The sequence below is a fragment of the Zootoca vivipara genome, chromosome 10 (assembly GCF_963506605.1).
Source record: "Zootoca vivipara chromosome 10, rZooViv1.1, whole genome shotgun sequence".
Classification (NCBI taxonomy): Eukaryota; Metazoa; Chordata; class Lepidosauria; order Squamata; family Lacertidae; genus Zootoca; species Zootoca vivipara.
This window is the reverse complement of record NC_083285.1, coordinates 15,536,650-15,558,042: the sequence shown is the minus strand read 5'-3', so window position 1 is coordinate 15,558,042 and position 21,393 is coordinate 15,536,650. Positions and strand designations below refer to the sequence as shown.

Sequence of the window (21,393 nt, the reverse complement as noted above, 5' to 3'; positions counted from 1 at the left end):
ACCACAACTACCATCATCCTTGACCACTGATTACGCTGGCTGGGGATGATGGGAGCAGTAGTCCAAAATATATGGAGGGCAAAATATATGAAATTTCAACCTAGTTATCCAACACCCAACCTGGTGAAGCTCCCTCAACATTCTGACTGTTGTGTCATATAGCTGATAAAGGCATATTCTAATTATAATTAACTACACGGCAAATAATTAACTAAACATTAGGTTCAAGAGAGTACATGACGAATTGAAAAGAAATTTGTCTCCCTTTGGGCATGCAGAATTAGTTGCATAGCTGCAATACCCGAGTTGCCTTTCAGTTTGGCAAATATTCTACACAAATTACAAAAACCATCCCTTCAAGTACTATAAGACGGGCTTATGGTGACATGACTTTTTGAAATCAGAGCAAAAATCCATTGACTCCATAGAAATATTAGTTCTTTTATCCATTCTCCAAAATAAAGCTATCACTATGTAAATATATTTACAACATATTTGCTATCCCAGAGAAAAGACATGAAGCATCAAAAAGATAGGTTTCACTCTGCCAACTCAGCACAATCACCAACTTTCCAAGTCTATGTCAATTCAAGGGTAATATTATTGGAAATCTGGCAAGGGGCCTTTCCTCCTTAACTAGAGCAGCAACACTATAGATTGCTACTACCATATTGGCTTGAATATAAGCCTCAATCTCCCCCCAAAAGTTAAAGTGAAAAGTTAAAGTGCAGCTTATATTCGCAACCTTATGGTATGCAGCCAGGAGTGTGGGGCAAACAGCGCCAGGAGCGCGGCAAAGCAGCGCCCGCCCCATGCGTAGTCCCCGTCCTCTCCCCCAAGGCTGGGAAGGGAGACAGAGATGAAGGGGAAAAGCTGCCGGCAACACAGCCTGGCTCCCCATCACCACCCAGCATGCAGCCAGGAGCAGCGAGGAATGGAGAGGCTTATATTTGGGTGGTTTTTTCTTTTTTTTCCTTTCCCCCCTCCAATTTTAAAGGTGCGGCTTGTATTCGGGTGTGGCTTATATTTGGGCCAATACGGCAATTCAATACAGCACAACTGGATTGATAGGCCCAAGTCATAATAGTTAGGGTTGCCACAGGAACATCCAATACTCTCACAGGGGTGTGTGCATATACGGTAAAGGACCCCTGGACGGTTAAGTCCAGTCAAAGGTGACTATGGGGTTGTGGCGCTCATCTCGCTTTCAGACCGAGGGATCCGGTGTTTGTCCACAGACAGCTTTCTGGGTCATGTGGTCAGCATGACCAAACCAGTTCTGGCCCAACGGAACACCGTGACATAAGACAGAGTGCATGGAAACACCATTTACCTTCCCGCCGCAGTGGTACCTATTTATCTACTTGCGCTAGTGCACTTTCAAACTGCTAGGTTGGCAGGAGTGGGGACAGAGCAATGGGAGCTCACCCTGTTGTGCAGATCAGCAAGCCCGAGAGGCTCTATGCTGTGCATATACATCCACATATACACATATAGAGACACAAAAATATGAACGCACCAAACAGTATTTCAGACAAGTTTGTTTTGGATCCTGATAGGATGCAGCTAATCACTAAAACCATGTATTTGTTGCAGCGAGTAACAAAACAGAAATTTTGAATTCTTATAGCAAAATGTTTCCATGTCTTCCTTGCTTAGATATAAAGTGAGGCTCTTTCCGAGCTGGCTGCTTAAAGCACTGCGACTGCCTAATTTTTTATCAGAGCAACTGATGAAGGTGGTGGAACCCAAGACATTTTGTTACAGTAATGTAAAATTTCTGCTTCATTAGTCACTGTGATAGACAGACAGACAGACAGACAGACAGACAGACAGACAGACAGACAGACAGACAGACAGACAGATATACAGATATACAGTGGTACCTCGAGTTACAAACGCCTCAATGGATACAAACGCTTCAGGTTACAAACTCCGCCAACCTGGAAGAGTTACCTCGAGTTGATAACTTTGCCCCAGGATGAGAACGGAAATTGTGTGCCGGCAGCGCACTGCCAGCAAGAGGCCCCATTAGCGAAAGCAGGCCTATAGTTAAGAACAGTTTCAGGTTAAGGACGGACCTCCAGAACGAATTAAGTTTGTAACTAGAGGTACCACTGTAAATATATATGCTTCTGCCCCTGCTCACATTGCTTACCAAGCTCCCTGCTGCCGCCACCCTCCTTGCTAGTCCCATCCCTCCCTTCACACCTCACCCAAATCCGCCATCCCCACAAAGCAACTCCGGCCTCTCTATCTCTGCAGGTCCGCTCCCTCACTGCACTCCCTCACACCCCCTTACCTGCCCCAGCTCCTCTGTGTCCCTCTTGAGCTTTACTCAAACTTTTTGCTGTTGTTTAAAACTCCACCTTAAATCCTGCCCTGTGTTTGCTCCCCTGCCCCAACATCATGCAAATCCAGGATTGTGATGTGGCTCGACAAACCAGCAATGGCAGCCTTACATTTTTATGTAGAGAAAGAGAAGTAAAAGGACTTTACAGATTTCCAAAACTACCCTATAAACACTGCTTAAGAGACAGAGCTGTATGAGCTACACACATTTTAAAGCATTTGAGTAATGCTAACTTTCTTCCCTTTGGGCAGCAGCGGCCCGCATAGTGTGTCAGATTGCTTAGAAACCCCGTTCAGTATCAAAAATAGTTTTCCACATGCCATGAACTCTATGATTCCTGCCATCTGATTCTTTATCACCAGAGATAGCTCATTCGGTAAAGCATGAGACTGTTAATCTCAGGGTTGTGGGTTCCAGCCCCACATTGTGCAAAATATTCCTGCACTGCAGGGAGTTGTACTAGATGACCCTTGTGTTCCCTTTGCAACTCTAATTTTTCTGGTGGGTTACTGTTTGATACACGAATGCACCAAGTCTAAAGCCCCCTTAGACACTCAGCTGTAGCCAAGGGTTTTCCTCTGAATCCCAGTTGTTAGTATGCTGAATGGTAAAGTTCTTCTATCTTTTTAAAGTAGACCTTGATGTGCTTTTCAGTAATTAACAGCCTCTCAGACTCTCTTATTAAGATAGTTTTGGAGTGAAGGGAGAGAAGAAAAGCTTGAAAAACATACATAAATAGTTGACCCAGCTTCGTCAGAGACTTCTAGCCGACAGCAATGCCCATCAGCTTCACTGGTGGACTTAGCCATGCTGAATCCAGCTACCACCATCAAGTCCTATAGAGAGAGAAAAATGCATCATTATTGCTATTAGTTATCATATTTTCAGAGTCCTTAATGATCAGATCATTTGATGAAACATTTCCCTGGATCTTCAGAAAATATGGCAAATCCCTGCTGCTCAGGAAAGAAACATGTAAAGGTGTGATGCAACCAAAGTTTCAATATGAAATATTTATGTACAGATCTAAAATTTCCACTGAAATGTATCATTAACTTTAGCTGGGATAGTGTTTGGGGAAAACAAAGGCCTTAAGTGATCTCCATCGAAATAGTTTAAAACAAAAATTGCATGGGTAAATAGTCAATGTTAGTCATATTCGGAGCAGACCCACTAAAATCAATGGGCATATCTATAGATTTTAATGAATCTACCCTGAGCATTAGATATTACCCATTGTCAAAAATCAAATGGTATTAATCATTTCATAATTAATCCTTGAGATTCCTGCATTTGCAGGGGGTTGGACTAAATGACCCTTGCGGTCCCTTCCAACTCTGCAATTCTATTATTCTAATTATATATTTTAGCATACACAGGTGTTCCAATGATCTGCAGGTCATCAGTGAACTTAGATGTTGCATTACGAAAACTTACAATTCATCTTTCATAAGACTAGGGCAACATGGTCTGAATGTTGCCAGTTTTTACATAACAAAAGAGTATTTAAATATTTTATCTGTGACAAACAAGAAGTTGATAAATCAAGAGCAGGCATCCCCAAACTTCGGCCCTCCAGATTTGGACTACAATTCCCATCATCCCTGACAACTGGTCCTCTTAGCTAGGGATCATGGGAGTTGTAGGCCAAAACATCTGGAGGGCCACAGTTTGGGGATGCCTGATCAAGAGGATCGATCATATGGAACTTAAATGGCACTTTTTGAAAAATGCACCAAAGAACCTGGTTTCTGATTTCTGACTACTAGAGTGAGCAAAATGGCCTTTTCGGTACTGTGAAGATTGGGGGGGGGGGGGGACAACTCTCCCAACAAAACAATATTAGCAAGCTGAAAGATTCAAATAGCTTGAAAGGTGATGAACAATCTAAGTCACTTATAGAAGATATTTGTTATAAAAATTCTGAGATGAGTGCAAAACTCAATTCTAAAAGGTCTCTTTGCGAGGTATAAATCAGAAAGAAAAATAGTTACTGCAATCTCTCCGCTTCCTCCTATACAAATAAGGTATTTGCTCAACAGCCAAGCTGACGTTAACGTCAAAGGATGTCATTTTATGGAGACTGACTTTTGTAATGGCACTTTCCATTATAGCATTTTAAAGTAGTTTTTTTAAAAAATAAAAAGAAATAAAAATGTTGGTGATTTGAAATCTAAGCTGAAGCAATAATGGAATAACACTAGCATAAAATAGTTCCAGATAGGGGGTGGAGGTTATGTACTGGTTTGCCAGAATAAGTAGTGTAGAAAGTTATTATTCAAACAGAAAAAGTAAAACACATACACACATTTTCTGATTTCTACAGGAAAGTGACAAAGGAAAAACTCTTTCTGTGCACGTTTTTTTGAAGCTAATGTCAAAAAGGGGGTGTAATCTACATAAAGTTAGGGATATGCATTAAAATCAATATAAGTACAGTTCAACACTGAAATCTGATTCATTTCAGTACAACATAGTCAAACTTCACTCCCAAATCAGAAAGAATAGTTAGCAAATCACTATTATGTGATTCTGTCATTATGAGGTCCCTATCCGATCCATCCAACTGGCAAAGGGAGACTCAGGAGGGTTGTGTACCATTTGCCGATTTTTAGTTTAAAATAAAAATGGGGGAATATGATAGAGCAGTGGTCCCTGATTGGGGGTCCCCGGACCCCAGGGGCTTTGTGAAACTCACCCAGGGAGTCCGCGGCACCATTGACAAAACAAAAACTACCACAGAGTAGTTACTTAGATTTTCCGACTCCAGAGGGATGGCGGTATACCCAAAATTCAATATTTACTTATAACACAGAGGGCTTAAACAACAACACTGCATATTAGTCAGGCACATTTTACACCTATTGGCCACTTGTGACCAAGTGAAGATGCCTGGGTGCCAGGATGGTACCTGAAATCTCCACCATCTGGAGGTATGTGCTTGGGATCATTGGATCTTGACTGTTTTGACACACTAATACTGCATCCTCCAGAATTCTATCAGTTACATTTTATCTGCACAATCATAATGAATTTCAGGAACCAAAATGGCAACTAGGCATTCCGTTTTGGCGACTGTAACCTTGGTTTAAGGAGCCATTTGGCACCTAGCTTATATATCTGAATTTCTAACACTAATTGCGGAGCACATGGTATTTAAAGCTCACTTTTAACAAGAACAGGGAAGAAAAACCTCCAGCCATTATAAAGCAAGGGTGGAAACCTGTAGCTTGCCAGATGTTTTTGGACACCAAACTGCAATCAGCCCCAGGTAGCATCCTCTTGCCAAATGTTAACGATCTATCACTCCTCAAAGACTGACGTGCTGAATAATCAAAATCAAATGTAGTAACATATCATTTATATTGATGATACTGGGGAATGAACAACAAACTGCAGAACTGTTAAATTAACACATCATTCAAATAGATTTTGACTATGCAGATCAGGGAGAGGAATCTGTGGTCCTTCAAATGTTCTTGGGCTCCACCTCCAATCATCCCCAGGCAGCATGAGTGGGGATGAAAAGAACAGCAACAGCCAGTGGGGCCACAGGTTCCCAGCCTGCGAACTTAAACAGAAAATGTGTAGAGAATAAAATAGAATACATTTACATTCTGTAATTGTATTCCCAAGTTACTTATCCCTCGTGCTAAGAAACACGGACATAACTTTCAAAAGGCAAGCCCAAAATTTTAATTACTGCTTGAAGATCTCTGTTTCTTAGCTCAGGATATCCCAGAAAATTACCTTGCACCAGCACCAACTGCAACTTTTGGAATAGTACACCTGCAAGTTTTGCACAGCTATATTCATTTCAGCTTGCCTTCCACAGGTAAAATTATGGATGGGACAGGCTTTGGGTCCTTGCTACGTTTCGAAAACCGTATGTGAACTGTGGCTTTCTCAGGGTCACAGCCTTCTTTAGTAGAAAAGCAATTATGCAGCAGGGCATCAAACTACTGAAATACTGTTTCTCTGCTTTCTTGTTATGTCCAAACATACCACCTTGTTTATTCCCATTGACTCAAAGGAGTTACAGCAACAGTGCTGTTTCCAGTTAAGTCAAGCCAAGCTGGTGGGCTAGATATAACCGCATACATCCTCTCTCTCTCTCTCTCTCTCTCTCTCTCTCTCTCTCTCTCTCTCTCTCTCTCTCTCTCTGTCTCTCTCTCTCTGAGAGTCAAATGCCTCGTATCTTAACATCTTCAGTGCTGGCCCAGATCCATCTGCTTGCTCTGTTTGAGCAGCTGGGTATCTTTCAGGACTGAAGATGTTAAAGGTACTGGATTTTCCAGCATGCAGCACTTGCCATCTAAGATCGCAGATGTCAGCAGTTACTGGACCATTAGCAGTCAGGTTAAAGAGAAAGAAAGAGGAAAAGAGAGCTGTCCACGTTGCCTCTCGTCCCTCAGCTTATTACCCGGCAAACTCCCATGGAAGCAGGGAGGGGGAAAAGAGAAGGTTGATAGACTGCACTACTGACAGGCAGGGAAACTAAGCTAACCTAAGAAAATGAAACTGAGCACAGGGAATTGCAATGCAAGTTAAAGGCTCCTTTACCGTAGTTATTTCTGGCATTGTCTGAGTTTTAAAGCACCGTCTCAATTTTGCCTGTGCCCCCTAAGTACTTCCAGATGGATGTGCTCTTCCTGAGAAGCATTTTAGCCTCAGCGCTTCATCTTTTGCATTCAATCTTGTACCAACAACACTCCCGTTAGCTTTTACTGCATGTCTTTTGTCCGTGTGTTTATTTGATTACAATAAATAAAAGAGCTTTCTGATTAAAGCTGACAGTTTTTAGCAAACTGTGGCACTATGATTGCTCTTTTTGCTACTTCAGCAGTCTCTGATGATATTCTTTTAAATGACTGAATACCCCAAACTTTAATGTTTTCCAGGGTGGGTGGGAGACTGCTAACTTAAGTGATACAGACAGATTCAATTGTTTAAAAAGGATTAGAACAACTTCAAACAAAGCTTAATGTGCAATGGAATTACCAGGGTGCAATGAATTATATTCCGTAGCAACATTTTGGGAGGGGTGCAGGAGAGTTAGTTATGCCACTGTTCCATCTTCCTTTCAATAAAAAATGAGAAATAACTCTGTTAACAAAAGAACTAAAAAAATCCCTGGGTAAAATTTCTTACATATGACCCACAACCTGCATTTGTGGTGTAGTGTGGTGTAGTGGTTAAGAGTGGTAGACTTGTAATCTGGTGAACTGGGTTCGCCTCTCTGCTCCTCCACATGCATCTGCTGAGTGACCATGGGCTAGTCACACCTCTTTGAAGTCTCTCGGCCTCACTCACCTCACAGAGTGTTTGTTGTGGGGGAGGAAGGGAAAGGAGAATGTTAGCCGCTTTGAGACTCCTTCGGGTAGTGATAAAACGGGATATCAAATCCAAACTCTTCTACTCTTCTTTAAGAAATGGGGGGGGGACCTTAAGCATTTGTGGACAATCTTCCTTAGTTATCAAAAAGGCACCTAACTCAGGCACAATTTCTCTGCTTGATATTTCAAAGAAGCAATTTTAAACTGTCTTTTGTTGAGCCTTAGGCTAATTTAACAATCTGGCCGTTTACACTGGGTGAGGGGTTGTGTTTTTTCTTGTTACCATGGTTTGTATTTTTGTGTTTTTATATTATAAACCACCCTGTGATCCTTGGATGATGGGCAGTATAGAAATTGAAAGAATGAATGGAGGAATCTCTAATGAACTCAATGTATGTTCTGAAGAGCCACATACAGAACTGCACTGTATATTTCTAAAGTTGGTGTAAAGTAAGTTATAAACCAAAAGAGCTATGCTCCTGGATATTTCATTCCTGTTCCAGCATTTTGAGATGTTACTGCATGCACACGTTATTTTGGAGCTTGGTTGCCAAGTCCGAGTTGGACAGCTGACTAGACTAAATCCCCCAATTTAATGGGGATAAATTTTAGACTGGTGCAGAATGAAGTAGTTCAGAATGTAATCTAAAAAATTTGTAAGTTTGACACCAAGATGGCTCTGCACCTTGAGTGTATAGTTCACAAAGAATGGTGCTTTTGCTTTTAGCACTACGTTATGAAATGCACCCATTACCAATACAGTGGAACCTCGGTTTATGAACACCTCGGTTTATGAATTTTCGGTTTATGAACACCGCAGACCCATCTGGAACGGATTAATTCATTTTCCATTACTTTCAATGGGAAAGTTCGCTTCAGTTTATGAACGTTTCAGTTTATGAACAGACTTCCGGAACCAATTACACCCATGCTTCAGTTTATGAACGCTTCAGTTTAAGTACTCCGCGGACCCGTCTGGAACGGATTAATCCACTTTCCATTACTTTCAATGGGAAAGTTCGCTTCAGTTTATGAACGCTTCAGTTTATGAACAGACTTCCGGAACCAATTGTGTTCATAAACAGTATAGAAATATAGATGATGGGCAGTATAGAAATTGAAAGAATGAATGGAGGAATCTCTAATGAACTCAATGTATGTTCTGAAGAGCCACATACAGAACTGCACTGTATATTTCTAAAGTTGGTGTAAAGTAAGTTATAAACCAAAAGAGCTATGCTCCTGGATATTTCATTCCTGTTCCAGCATTTTGAGATGTTACTGCATGCACACGTTATTTTGGAGCTTGGTTGCCAAGTCCGAGTTGGACAGCTGACTAGACTAAATCCCCCAATTTAATGGGGATAAATTTTAGACTGGTGCAGAATGAAGTAGTTCAGAATGTAATCTAAAAAATTTGTAAGTTTGACACCAAGATGGCTCTGCACCTTGAGTGTATAGTTCACAAAGAATGGTGCTTTTGCTTTTAGCACTACGTTATGAAATGCACCCATTACCAATACAGTGGAACCTCGGTTTATGAACACCTCGGTTTATGAATTTTCGGTTTATGAACACCGCAGACCCATCTGGAACGGATTAATTCATTTTCCATTACTTTCAATGGGAAAGTTCGCTTCAGTTTATGAACGTTTCAGTTTATGAACAGACTTCCGGAACCAATTACACCCATGCTTCAGTTTATGAACGCTTCAGTTTAAGTACTCCGCGGACCCGTCTGGAACGGATTAATCCACTTTCCATTACTTTCAATGGGAAAGTTCGCTTCAGTTTATGAACGCTTCAGTTTATGAACAGACTTCCGGAACCAATTGTGTTCATAAACCGAGGTACCGCTGTACAGAAATTCATAACACGGGTATATCTTCTACATATGCCTAATATGCAAGCATCACACATATGGTGCTATATAAATTTTGGAAAATAGTGGTATTCATAGGAGCAACAATAACATGCATATACCCTTTCTATGTTACCGTTTAGGTCTCCCATTACGGAACCCCCAATTCTGTGCATCGCAATTTACTATTTAAATCAATTACTTTTTTAAAAAAAGAAAGATAATTCAACAGGCTTGCTAAAATGGCCAGATCACTAAGTTTTGTGGTTTTTTTAAAGGAACTGAGATCATCTTCCCTCTAAGCTTCTTAAAAACCACACACACAAGTCCACATAACCACGGCTCAAGACACAAGGGAGGCGTGAATACTCTGATGCTAGTTCAACTCTGTCTGAAGTTTCCAGCTCAAGGGCTGTACTGGAAGTTTCCAGTACAGGTCCTCAGTACTGATCTCTGTGATCTCCTAATTGGTGCTTTGGGCCTTGTTTTACTACTACTCCTTTTATCAAGAGGGGCTCAAAGCGCTAATTAAGTTTCAGACACTTTAAACGAAGTGGTAGAAGAGTTAACTTGAAATCATTTCTCAGCGCCCAATCTATACTATAATACTGGCAGGCAGACCACCATTACCACAGGGCCTCTTTTTCTTTTACACATCTTCTGCTGTGCTGGGATAAAAGTCCGCAAGCAAAGCTGCTCATTACAAATGGGGGGGGGGGGACTCAATAGAAAGACAGAGACATGACTGGTAATTCTCATAAGTTTCAACTGGGCAGACAACTACAGTCTTAAGATGTTTACTTATAAAGGGCATTTAGGAAAAAAGGGGTGTTCAGCTATCCAATACCCTTTTGAAATGTGGCTCTATTTTTTTGGGGGGGGGGTTGTTATTGGGTTATTGTTCTTATTTTGATTTTATATATTGTGATCTTTTCTGTGAACCACCCTGAGACCTCTGGGTATAGGGTGGTATATAAATTCAATAAGTAAGTAAGTTTTCTTGGGGTTGACCTACTGAAATTCATAGACCTAACTTAGTCATGGACATTAATTTCAATGGGTCTACTTTGAAAAGAACTTAGTTGAAGACTACCCATGGCTCATACTGGACTTCAGAAAGAGAGGCTAAATAGATATTCAGGCAGTTAAAGCTGGAAAACAGTTTTAAAGGCAATCCCAGTTGCTCCAGAAAGTGTAGATAATGGGTATCTGCTGCATCTCAACAGGAATGCTGTTCCATGGAACAGGCAGCCCCACTAACCAGTGTTAGAACCTCAAATATATAAGCTGGGAGCCAAATGGTTCCTTAAACCAGAGTTACAGTCGCCAAAATGGAATCTCTAGTTGCCACTTGGGGGGCCAGACGGATCCAAAGTCATGTTTTTCAATAACTTTTTGGTTCCTGAAATTCATTCCGATTGTGCCATTAGAATATCACAGATAGAATGCTACAGGTTGTGTTGCTAGTGTGTGAAAACAGTCAAGATCCAACGATTTCCCAGGCCTGCAGTTCCAAATGGTGCAGACGTCAGGCAAAATGCGCCTGGCGACTTTTGGATGTTGTAAATTGACCTGCTATGCTTTACTGTGGAGCAGCCTTCTGAGATCTATGGGCCTTGAAGGAGAAACTGCCCTGCAGAGCAGATCTCAGTGACCTGTTGGGTATGTAAGTAACTACAAGCAAGGGTTGGAAACTTGTGCTCCTCCCCAACCACTGGTCATGTTGGCTGGGGCTGATGGAAGCTGGAATCCGACAACATCTGGTTCCCTGTACCTGAGGTGGAAGGCAAGAGTACTATTTTGAAGAGGTGTTTCTATTTTGCCATTAGGTGATGCCATAGTGCTGTTCAAGCAAACAGTGCTATATCAGATTCCAGTGACAAAAAGCAACACAAATATAGCTTTAATACACGAAATACGTGGGTGAATAGCACCCAGGGATTTCGGGCCACAGAGGCTACTCATTTGAACACCGGTCAGCACCTTAACTCGGTCAAAAAGGCAGCCGCATGCATTGATCATGTAAACACACTTAGGTCAACAAGATCAGTAGAAAAACAGTTCACAAGAAGAAACAAACATCTAAGAATGAAAGAAAGAAAAGCATTTACCCCTTGATGTACTACGCTGGCACAATCTTCTGCTAACTTCCCAAACATATAAGTATTGATAGCACCGGTCTCAGAACATGGGTTTTCTGACTCTGAAAGACACATAGGAACAGTGACACTATAACATTTATCTAAATATACTAAAGGAAAGCCTTGCAGCTCTGATTTCACAAGGGTATCGCAAATGCTGAGAGGCAGGGACATTAAAACACACTCACGCCTGTGAGCAATGAAACTAAGGGGAAAAAATCTCTGTAAATAAGGTGGCTCCCGAAAGGCCAGAGTAAGGACCACAGAATGAGGTCTAGTCTACCAGGCAATCAATGAAGCACACAGCAGCAGGTTGTAGTTGAAAGCCCAGATAACCTTGCTGGCCAGGACCGACATCAAAAGACAAGATGTATGATAAGGAATGCAAAATTTTTAAAAGGGCAGAGGAAGGCCTAGCCTCTGTTGTCTATGCTCTGGTAACTTTTAGGATAGATTGCTGCAATGCATAATATGTAGGGCTGTCTTTGAAGATGGTTTGGAAATTACAGCAGGTGCCGAATTTAGCAGTGAGATGGCAAGATGGCAAGATACCAATTCGTTTCCTGGCTTGATTCAAGGTGCTGGTTTTGACCTATAAAGCCTTCTACAACTCAGGACCCCAGTAACTCCAGGACAACCTCTCCTCCTATGAACCAACCCAGAGCAAGAGCTTATCATTCAAGGCCCTTCTTTGTGTGCCCCCTGCAAGGGAGTTATTGACAAAAGAACAAGCCTCCTCAGTCATGACTCCCCAGTTACGGAATGCTCTCCCAAGGGAGGAGCCACCATTACTTATTTAGGCCCAGGCAAAAACATTTCTTTTTTCAGCAGGCCTTTAGTTTTTGATAATCCATGGTCTCCTTCAGTGAGTTGGGATGTTTTAGGCCTTCCTTTTTAAAAAATATGAATGCTTCAGATTTTGCTCTCTTAGTTTCATGTTGGTTTTAATGTATTTGTTATTCTTTTTCTGTTGCAAGGTGGTTTGAGGTACTTTGTTTACAAAGTGAACAGTAAGTTAAATAAATATTTTAATTTGCAAAATACTTCTTTGAGTTCAGAATTCCAGATGCCTCCTCAAATAAATAATCTCTCCCATTTGTAAAAGCATATGACACTGGATTTTTTTTATTTTTAGATCTTCCACTATATCTGTTATTATCCCCTTTATTACAGTCGCACAACTTTCGCTTGTGGTGCACAACTAGCACAACCGAGAACTTTGTGTTAAAATACCTTGAAGTGTAATCTTGAAGAAAGATGTCCCGTTTCCCACTTTACTTAATGGATAGGAAGCAGCAACTGTTCCCTGAAATGAGAAATGGGTGGTGTTGGTGGTTTAATCAGCAAGTCGAAAATATTTCCAATAAACAATATCAATCATATTCATTAATTGACCCAGACCTTTCGGATATGTACATTATCTCTGCAACAGCAGCGTCGCATCAGGTTTAAAGTGGCAGAACAATTAACAAAGTGCTTCATAAAATATACAAATCTATAATTGCTTTCTTCATCTGTATCTAACAACCTAACTGCAATCCTGAGCAGTCAATGATCAGTCTCATTTTACAGATGGGGAAGCATGGTGGGACCAACTGCTTAATATCTGTCCACTACAACCTAGCAGTCTGAAAGCATGTCAAAATGCAAGTAGATAAATAGGAACGCTACAGTGGGAAGGTAAACGGCGTTTCTATGTGCTGCTCTGGTTTGCCAGAAGCGGCTTTGTCATGCTGGCCACATGACCTGGAAGCTATACGCCGGCTCCCTCGGCCAATAATGTGAGACGAGCGCGCAACCCCAGAGTCGATCACAACTGGACCTAATGGTCAGGGGTCCCTTTACCTTACTTTCTGGACCAAAGAATGTTGGTAGAACAGAGAGTCCCGTGCCTCTCAAGAGAGTCCTCAATAACTTCCAAATAAATGGCAACATTCATTTTTATGGTTTGCAGCTGACCATCAAAAACAAGGCTTCCAGTTGCATGATGACCACTCCTCCTCCAACTACATCCCATATTCATTTGTGCTCTGCATAAAACATGACAAACTTAAACCCTCTTCAGGTGTTCAGCCTCCACTCTCAACCCTTGTGCCAGCCCCATGCTCCAACATCCCTGTGGGAATGTCTGAAGGAACTTTTTAAGCACATTTGGTTGAACAAGTCTTGAGCAGAGGTGGGGAATCTGTGGCCCTCCAGAGATTGCTGAACTACAGTTTCCATCATCCCCAGCCAATAACTGCCAAGGACAATGGGAGGAGTAGTTCAGATCTAAACTAGGTCACAGGAGGGTCACAGGTTCTTCACACCTGGCTTAGGAAAAAAATATGGCCCATCTGAACCTATGCCACAATGCATTGGGCAGCCTTTAACTTTTAAGGAGCCTGGTGTTTTTAATTCAGTAAATGTTTATTTATTTACATGAACAGTTCTCATGTAACCAAATAATAGCTTGTCAACCTGTGCCGTGTTTCAATACTGTTATACAAAATATCTTTAAAAATCGCTGGGCTGGATCTAGAGTCAATCTGTGAATGGAAAGGCTCCTTCAATTTGTGGGAGGAACATTTGCCCAGCAATTCCCACTGATTCACACTGTAGCGACTAGCAAAACCTAGTCCCAACAATCCAGAGCAGCTTTTCGGGGGCAGGAGAAGCAGGAATTTATTAAAAAATCACCTCCCCTTTCTTCAGCAGAGCATCACATAAGCATAACGCCACAAATTTCGGCTCCAAACCTAGCTTCTGCATTTGTTGTCTCCTTCCTTTGAAGCTTCTAAGCAGAGGTTGGGTGGCCATTGTCATGGATGCCTTAGCTGAGATTCCTGCATTGCAGGGGGTTGGACCAGATGACCCTTGGGGTCCCTTGCAATGGTATGATTCTATGATTCTTTAAAAAAATGTTTTGTACAACTCTAAGATTCTATGATTTCTCAGGATAGACCAACCAAGGTCCACAGTTTTAAGCTTGTCATGGCAAATTTTCCACTGCTCTCTGCGGATCATGATATGCCCAACCTTTCATCCCAGAAGAGTGGGCAAACATTTGTCCCTGCAGATCTTTTTCACTTTGTACTTGGGAGCAGTGTTCAAAATTCGCCAGGCATGTTTTGCACCTGGCTATCGGCCACTTGTGACCAATAAAGATGTCTGGGTGCCAGGATGGCGCCTGACATCTGCACCATCTTGGAGGGGCATGCCTGGGGATCCTTGGGTCTTGACTGTTTTCACATACTAGCAACACATCCTGTGTAATTCTATCTGTGATACTTTATCTGCACAATGAATTTCAGGAACCAAAAAGTTGTACTGAAACGACGACTTTCGGTCAGTCTGGCCCCCAAAGGGTAAATAGGCATTCTGTTTCGGCAACTGTAACTCTGGTTTAAGGAGCCATTTGTTGTTGTTTAGTTGTTTAGTCATGTCCGACTCTTCGTGACCCTATGGACCAGGCACTCCTGTCTTGAACTGCCTCCCGCAGTTTGGTCAAACTCCTGTTCGTAGCTTCGAGAACACATTTGGCACCTAGCTTATATCTCTGAGTTTCCAACACTGCTTGGGAGTACTGCAAAAGAGCAAGGTAACTGTGGGGATGGTCCAAGCTACCCAATTTAGAATGTAGGCCACATCCGGAAATAATTTTCCTCCCCTGGCTTCACACATGGCATATTCTCTCTCTCTCTCTCTCAAGAACAGTGGAATTTCTTGAACGTTGCACATGTTACACACAGCTGAAGGAGTCAGGTGTAGTTAACAGCCCTGTGTATTAAACTGCCTGAATTGCAACTTCCCTTTTTCCTCTGGCATCTCTGCTTGTACACCAAGGATATATTTGTCTGTTCTGAGCCTATGTATTACACGGCAATCACACTTGAACAACAGTAAATATGCAGTACAACCACTGTGATCATCATAATATATTTGAAAGCTGCTTCCAGGTAGAAAGCAGATGTGCGTCCTCCAGAGCAATCCCTGGCACATTAGCAGATGCCCCAATAACTGCTTCTGTCAAATTAACAAGAGCTAGTTTCCTTGTTAACCGTGTTCTTTGTGCCAGCCTTTCACAGTCACCTAGTTTGTTTGCTTCTTCAGGCAGCTTTCAGATGCATTAAATTCTCTCCTCACCGTGAGGCAAGTTTCCTCGGAGGAAATTATCTATCACAATCAAATGGAGTACTGAACATATATTTTGCGCCAGCACCAGAACAACGAGGAAATGCTCTCCTTTCATACACAAACCAACTGCGGCAGTGATCTTTAACAACTTTAAACAGCATTCCCCCCCCCTCTCGCCCTCGGCGCCCCATATCTATTTTAGAAATCAGTCAGATTATATTCCTGTACCAATACATTCCACAGGACTGGGCTGGGTTTCTTGTTGTTGTCAGATGTGCCTCGACAACTTGGGGGATAAACAACAACTCTCCTCCAGATGCTCTTAGTAAACAAGCTAAGATATAAGGGTTTAGGTGACCCATAAGGTACCCTGGACTTAAGTTGTACAGGGCCTTGTAAATTAACACAAAGACTTTGAACCTGGCTCAGTAGTAGATGGGCAGTCAGTGCAGATGTTTTAATAATGGATCCTTAAACCAACGTTACAGTTGCCAAAACAAAATGTCTAGTTACTATTTGGGGGTAAGACAGCTCCAAGGTCTGATTTTTCAAATGAAGGACCAACTGTGATTAATTCTCAGTTAAACATCTGGCTAGTTCAGATGATAACCTTGAGCTAAGTTAAGAACTTTTGAGGACTTAAAGAAGAAAAGTCACTTGATCCAGGTCCTAGTCCGATCTCTTTTTCCTAATGGCGACTACTCCTGCTCAGGCTGGACAGAAAAAGCATTTTGGTTCCTGAAATTCATTCCGATAGTGCAGATAAAATATATCTGACAGAACTCTACAGGGCGGGGTATGAGTGTGTGAAAACAGTCAGGATCCAATGATCCCCAGGCATGCACCTCCAGATAGTGGAGATGTCAGGCACCATCCTGGTGCACAGGCAGCTACAATTGGTTGCAGGTGGGCAAAAACCAGGTGCAAAATGCACCTGGCTAATTTCGAACACTGTTGTTTATATGCCCCCCTCAGCAAGTGACTAACGTTTCTTGACCAGAGGGTTCACTCTTGTCCTCCTGCTGGGGGGGGGGGGGACGCGCATGCTGGCAGGTGCGGCCACAGTAAAAAAGGGAAGAAGAAAAAAAGTGCAGCCTTTTTGCAACGATGTAGCTTTCAATCCAAGTAGAATTCGCAAGCAGGAGACACAATGTATACCCTATAACCATTCTCCATGCCTCACTGCAGGAAGGTGGAAGTGGCAGCTGAAACACTGATATGTTGCCAGGGCCACTGTCAAAAAGCTCTTCTCCCAATCTGCAGCTTATTAATAGAAAACTGGTATTGAGCCTTGGACCTCCTTACACCCTCCATACCTCTCCTGAAGCACTGCATCCAAGGAATGTCTCCAATGTATGAAGATAACTACTGTGATCTCCATGCACTAAAGATAAAAAGGTATTCCTGGAGAAAAGAGCGTGAATTAAAAATACCTGACATCACAAAAATTCACGAGTCTTTTTAACCTCCATTTTACCCTACATAAAGAGTAAAAGGTTGTACTGATTTTTTCTTTTGTAATCCTCAGTTTGCTGTGATGCGAAAATACAATATTTGGCTTTATGCTGTATATGCAGATAAAAGTAGCAAAGAAACAATAATGATGACTGAATTGCATGCTTTCGCTGAAAAGCTTTTTTCCACAGCAAACAAAGTTTAACAGTACTATTCTCAGCTTATATCCCCAAGTGCCAGTAATGATGCAAGGCTTTAAAATTAAATTCATCATCATCATCAAATTAAAGCAAACATGTTGAAGAAGACTGGTCTCATGTGTTCTACTCTGTAAAGTTTATACAAGAGGCCTAATGTACCACCAGCACTAATCACTTGAATTTAGAACACATTTGTAGCCATAGATGGTGCAAGACAATGAGTATTCCTTGTTTTGAAACAGCTACTCGACAGCTGAAAATTATTGCTGCAAACTGTGCTGATTTTATGTTGAGGAAGTAAAAAAGAAAAGTTAGATTGTGGTGCAGTCCCTCCAGTTTTTTGAAAAATGCCCATAAATCTGGAAGACTCCATTGATTCTTTTATAAGAAAAAAAGAACTCCATTAAGTCACCAGACTGGAAAAAATTTATCACAACACTTTTTTAAGTTTATGTCTTAAATGAAAAGCTCCCAAGCCATCTATATTTTTCTTCCAAGTTTACTAATGGTTCCAGTAATAAAAAAGCAATGCTAAAAAGAGAGAGCATGCTATGACTATATAGATAAGACAAAGCACAGGATATATTTTGATTAAAGCAACACTCAGTTAAGACTTACTTCTAATAAGCTTGTTCAGGATCTGACTATTAAGAGTAGGGCTGCCATGTCTCCAAAAAGGAAGTGAGAATAGACAGGGAGCTGTATACAAAATTAATAAATAAAATAAATATTCACAAGTACAGTGGTACGTACCTTGGTTGTCAAATCTAATCTGTTCGGAAAGACCGTTGGCCTTTCGAAACATTCAACAACCGAGGAGCAAAGGGCGGTCGGCAAAGTCAACGGAACAAATAGAAAAACACACAGCGGAAGCCGTTCGACTTCCAAGATGTGTTTGAAAACGGAAGCAGTTACTTCCGGGTTTTCGGCATTTGGGTTCCAAATCGTTTGGCTTCTGAGACGCACGAAAACCGAGGTATCACTGTAACTTGTTACAATTTTTAACAAATTTTAATTTTAAACTACAAGCTTCTGCTTAAAACGTCTACAAATCAGGAGTGGTTTAAATGTATATGGGAGCCTTCACATCCATAGGGCAGGAAAGATCAGTGGAGCAACTCCCAGGAGTGTTCACCTAATGGAACTTAAATATATAAGAAGCTGGTTGCTACAGAAAGAAGGCAGGCAAAACTATTGCATAAAAGAAAATTTGAAGCAACTGTCACTGAGAAATGTCACTAGATCTTGCTCAGCACTAACCTAGCAATTGACTGTGCTAAGTCCCTACCTGTATTCATTGTATACATACGATTGTGTATCATCTGACCCGTCTACTGCAATTATTAAGTTTGCAGATGACACCACCATAATGGGTTTAATAACAGGTGGAGGCGAATCAGCATATAGAGGGGAGGTCCAAAAATATCTACATGGTGCCTAGAGAAGAACTTGCACCTTAATATCAGCAAGACAAAGGAGATAGTGTTGGACTTTCGGAGGAAGAGAGGAGAACTAGCCCTGCTGTACATCGGGGGCGGGGCTGTGGGGAGAAAGTCTCTTCCTTTAAATTCCTAGGAGTTTATCTCAGTGAAGACCTTACTTGGAAAATCAATACAACCCAGGTGGTTAAGAAAGCCCGGCGGAGACTTCATTTCCTTAGAGTATTGCGAAAGAACAAAGTCAACCAACATTTGATTATCTCCTTCTACCGGTCCATAATAGAAAGTGTCCTTTCATACTGCATCACGGTGTGGTATGCTGGGTTGACATCAACAGATAGGAAGTGCCTATAGAGGGTGAATCCGCTGGATGACATCGTGGAAGACCGTTGCCTCAGGAGAGTGAGGAAAATTCTTAGGGATGATTCACACCCTGACTGGCACTTTTTCCCTCTCCTGCCCTCCGGCAGAAGACACAGAAGCATGATTAGTCTCACCAACAGGGTAAAGAACAGCTTCTCTCCGTGGGCTGTTAGGCTGCTGAATGAAAAGATAACAACAGGGCAACTGACTTTCGGGTTTGGTGTGTGTGTGTCAGTAAACGAGGGGAATTAAGACTAAGAGTGGGGGTGCTTGTGTAATCTCACTGTATACAAGTTGTACAAGCATACAAGTATACACTGTATACAAGTTGTATACAAGTTGTATACAGTTGTACACTGTATACAAGTTGTACAAGTGACAATAGTGATAATTTCATTGTTTATCTTTTTTGTAAACAGCTTTTAGGGTTGTTGTTTTTTACCAATAAAGCAGTGTATAAGTTTTATGAAATAAATAAATATTAAATAAATAACCTACGGTAAGAACAACACTTCTGGCTCTGACAGAAGGCCTATCTAGTCTAGCATCCTGTTCTCACAGTGGTGAAACAGATGTCTACAGGAAGCCCATTTTATCCTGTGAACAACCCCGAGATCTTATGATATAAATCAAATTAATAACCAGTCCTTTTTTCTGGGGGGTACCTGAACATTATTTAAAGAGATACTATAGTATGAAGAATCTGTGAGCAGTATTTGAACTATGAGCAATAGAAAAAAAACTGGTTATTATTGTGTTATGGTTATATATAAAATATATTTGGATTTTTTTAAAAAAAAGTTTACTTGAAGTCGATATGTCGAGAGATACACACACATATATGCATTTATATACATATGCATGCATACACAAACACACACGCTTATTGGAATTCTATGTGGTATCTGTAGAAATGAAATAAAATATATTTGGAAATAATAATAATAATAGTTTACCTGGACATACTTGCTGGCGCAGTCACAGCCCACCTGCAAATGCTCGAAACCAACTTTTTGGAGGCTTCCCCGCAGAGAGTTTTCAAACACCCTGAAGGACCCCCTTATCTGTTCAAGAGGCATGGCGCTCCCGCTTCAAACCCAGATTTTGAAGGCCAGTCAGGCCTCGTAGGAAGGCGACCCCTTCGCCCGTTAAGCAGCCTTATTTACATGGCAAACCGGGCCCGGGGGCTGAGGAGCGTTTTAAGCGCTCCGCGGGTGGCCAGCCGCGCGTGCGCAGCGGCTTCGTTCTTCTCTATGGTTCGCGGAGCCCAGACGTTACCAACGGACCAGACGCACGCGCACTGTGCTAAACCGAAGCTCCGCAGCGCCGGGCAACGCGAGCGGAGTTTCTGAGGCTTTGGGAGGGCGGAAAAACGGTTGGTCCTGTTGTCGGAGGGAGGTTTCAGTGCCGCCAACGTTGGACTACAACTCCCATGATCCCTAACTCGCAGGCCCAGCGGTGAGGGACCATGGGAAATGTAGTTATTTAGCTGGAGACCCAAGTAAGGGAAGCAACTGGTTGAAATGCGCAAACGACATTCTTACTGAAATCAGTGGAACTTGCTTCCCCTGAGTAGAAACACATAGGATTGTATTGGGAAATGGGTGCACAAAGACAGGAATATTTATTTCTCTACTTATAGATGTACAGTATATAGTTTTAATTCTGTCAGCGTTGAACTGTCCATGTTGTGCTATTCTAATAGATTGTTGAATATTATGTTTTATTATGAATTTCTGTATTGGATCAGATTGTTATAAGGCGTGTGTTCTTTGCTGTATATTTTGTTGTTGCTGAAAAACACCTTGGGTATAGTTATATAGAAAGGCAGTATACAAATTAAAAATGAAATGAAAACCTGTATTTTTAGTTTTTTCTGTTTTTAGTGGTTCTTGTTTTTTAATCTGTAAGCAACTTGGAAATTAATAATAACAATAATAATTCTGTTGCAAGATAGAGCAAAGAGTCCACATAAATTTGAAGTTTTCATATTGCTATTTATTAAATTTGTTTACTGCCTTTGTCTGAAGATCTTAGGCAGGTTCACAGCATAAAAATACAAAATAAGGCTATCGGCCACAACCCCAAAAATTCTTTCCTGAATAGTTACAGCCAGTTCACATCTTATC

The 21,393-nt window shown here is 41.5% G+C and overlaps 1 protein-coding gene across 2 annotated transcripts in view; it reads right to left on the bottom strand.

Annotated features, from left to right (window-relative positions):
- The window catches only part of POT1 (protection of telomeres 1), a 68,594-nt gene extending 48,093 nt beyond the window's left edge, over window positions 1–20,501 (bottom strand). The window contains exons 1-4 of one of the 2 annotated variants that reach the window (XM_035127247.2): window positions 20,221–20,501; window positions 12,925–12,997; window positions 11,662–11,753; window positions 3,085–3,189 (exon numbers count right to left, since the gene is read on the bottom strand). In XM_035127247.2, the coding sequence (XP_034983138.2) occupies window positions 3,085–3,189; window positions 11,662–11,753; window positions 12,925–12,997; window positions 20,221–20,343 (393 nt within the window). In that variant the 5' untranslated portion in view covers window positions 20,344–20,501. Of the gene's footprint in view, window positions 1–1,956; window positions 1,961–3,084; window positions 3,190–11,661; window positions 11,754–12,924; window positions 12,998–20,220 lie in introns of those variants that run through there. The other variant, XM_035127249.2, reaches the window with a different exon arrangement.
- Between the last annotated feature and the right edge of the window lie 892 nt (window positions 20,502–21,393).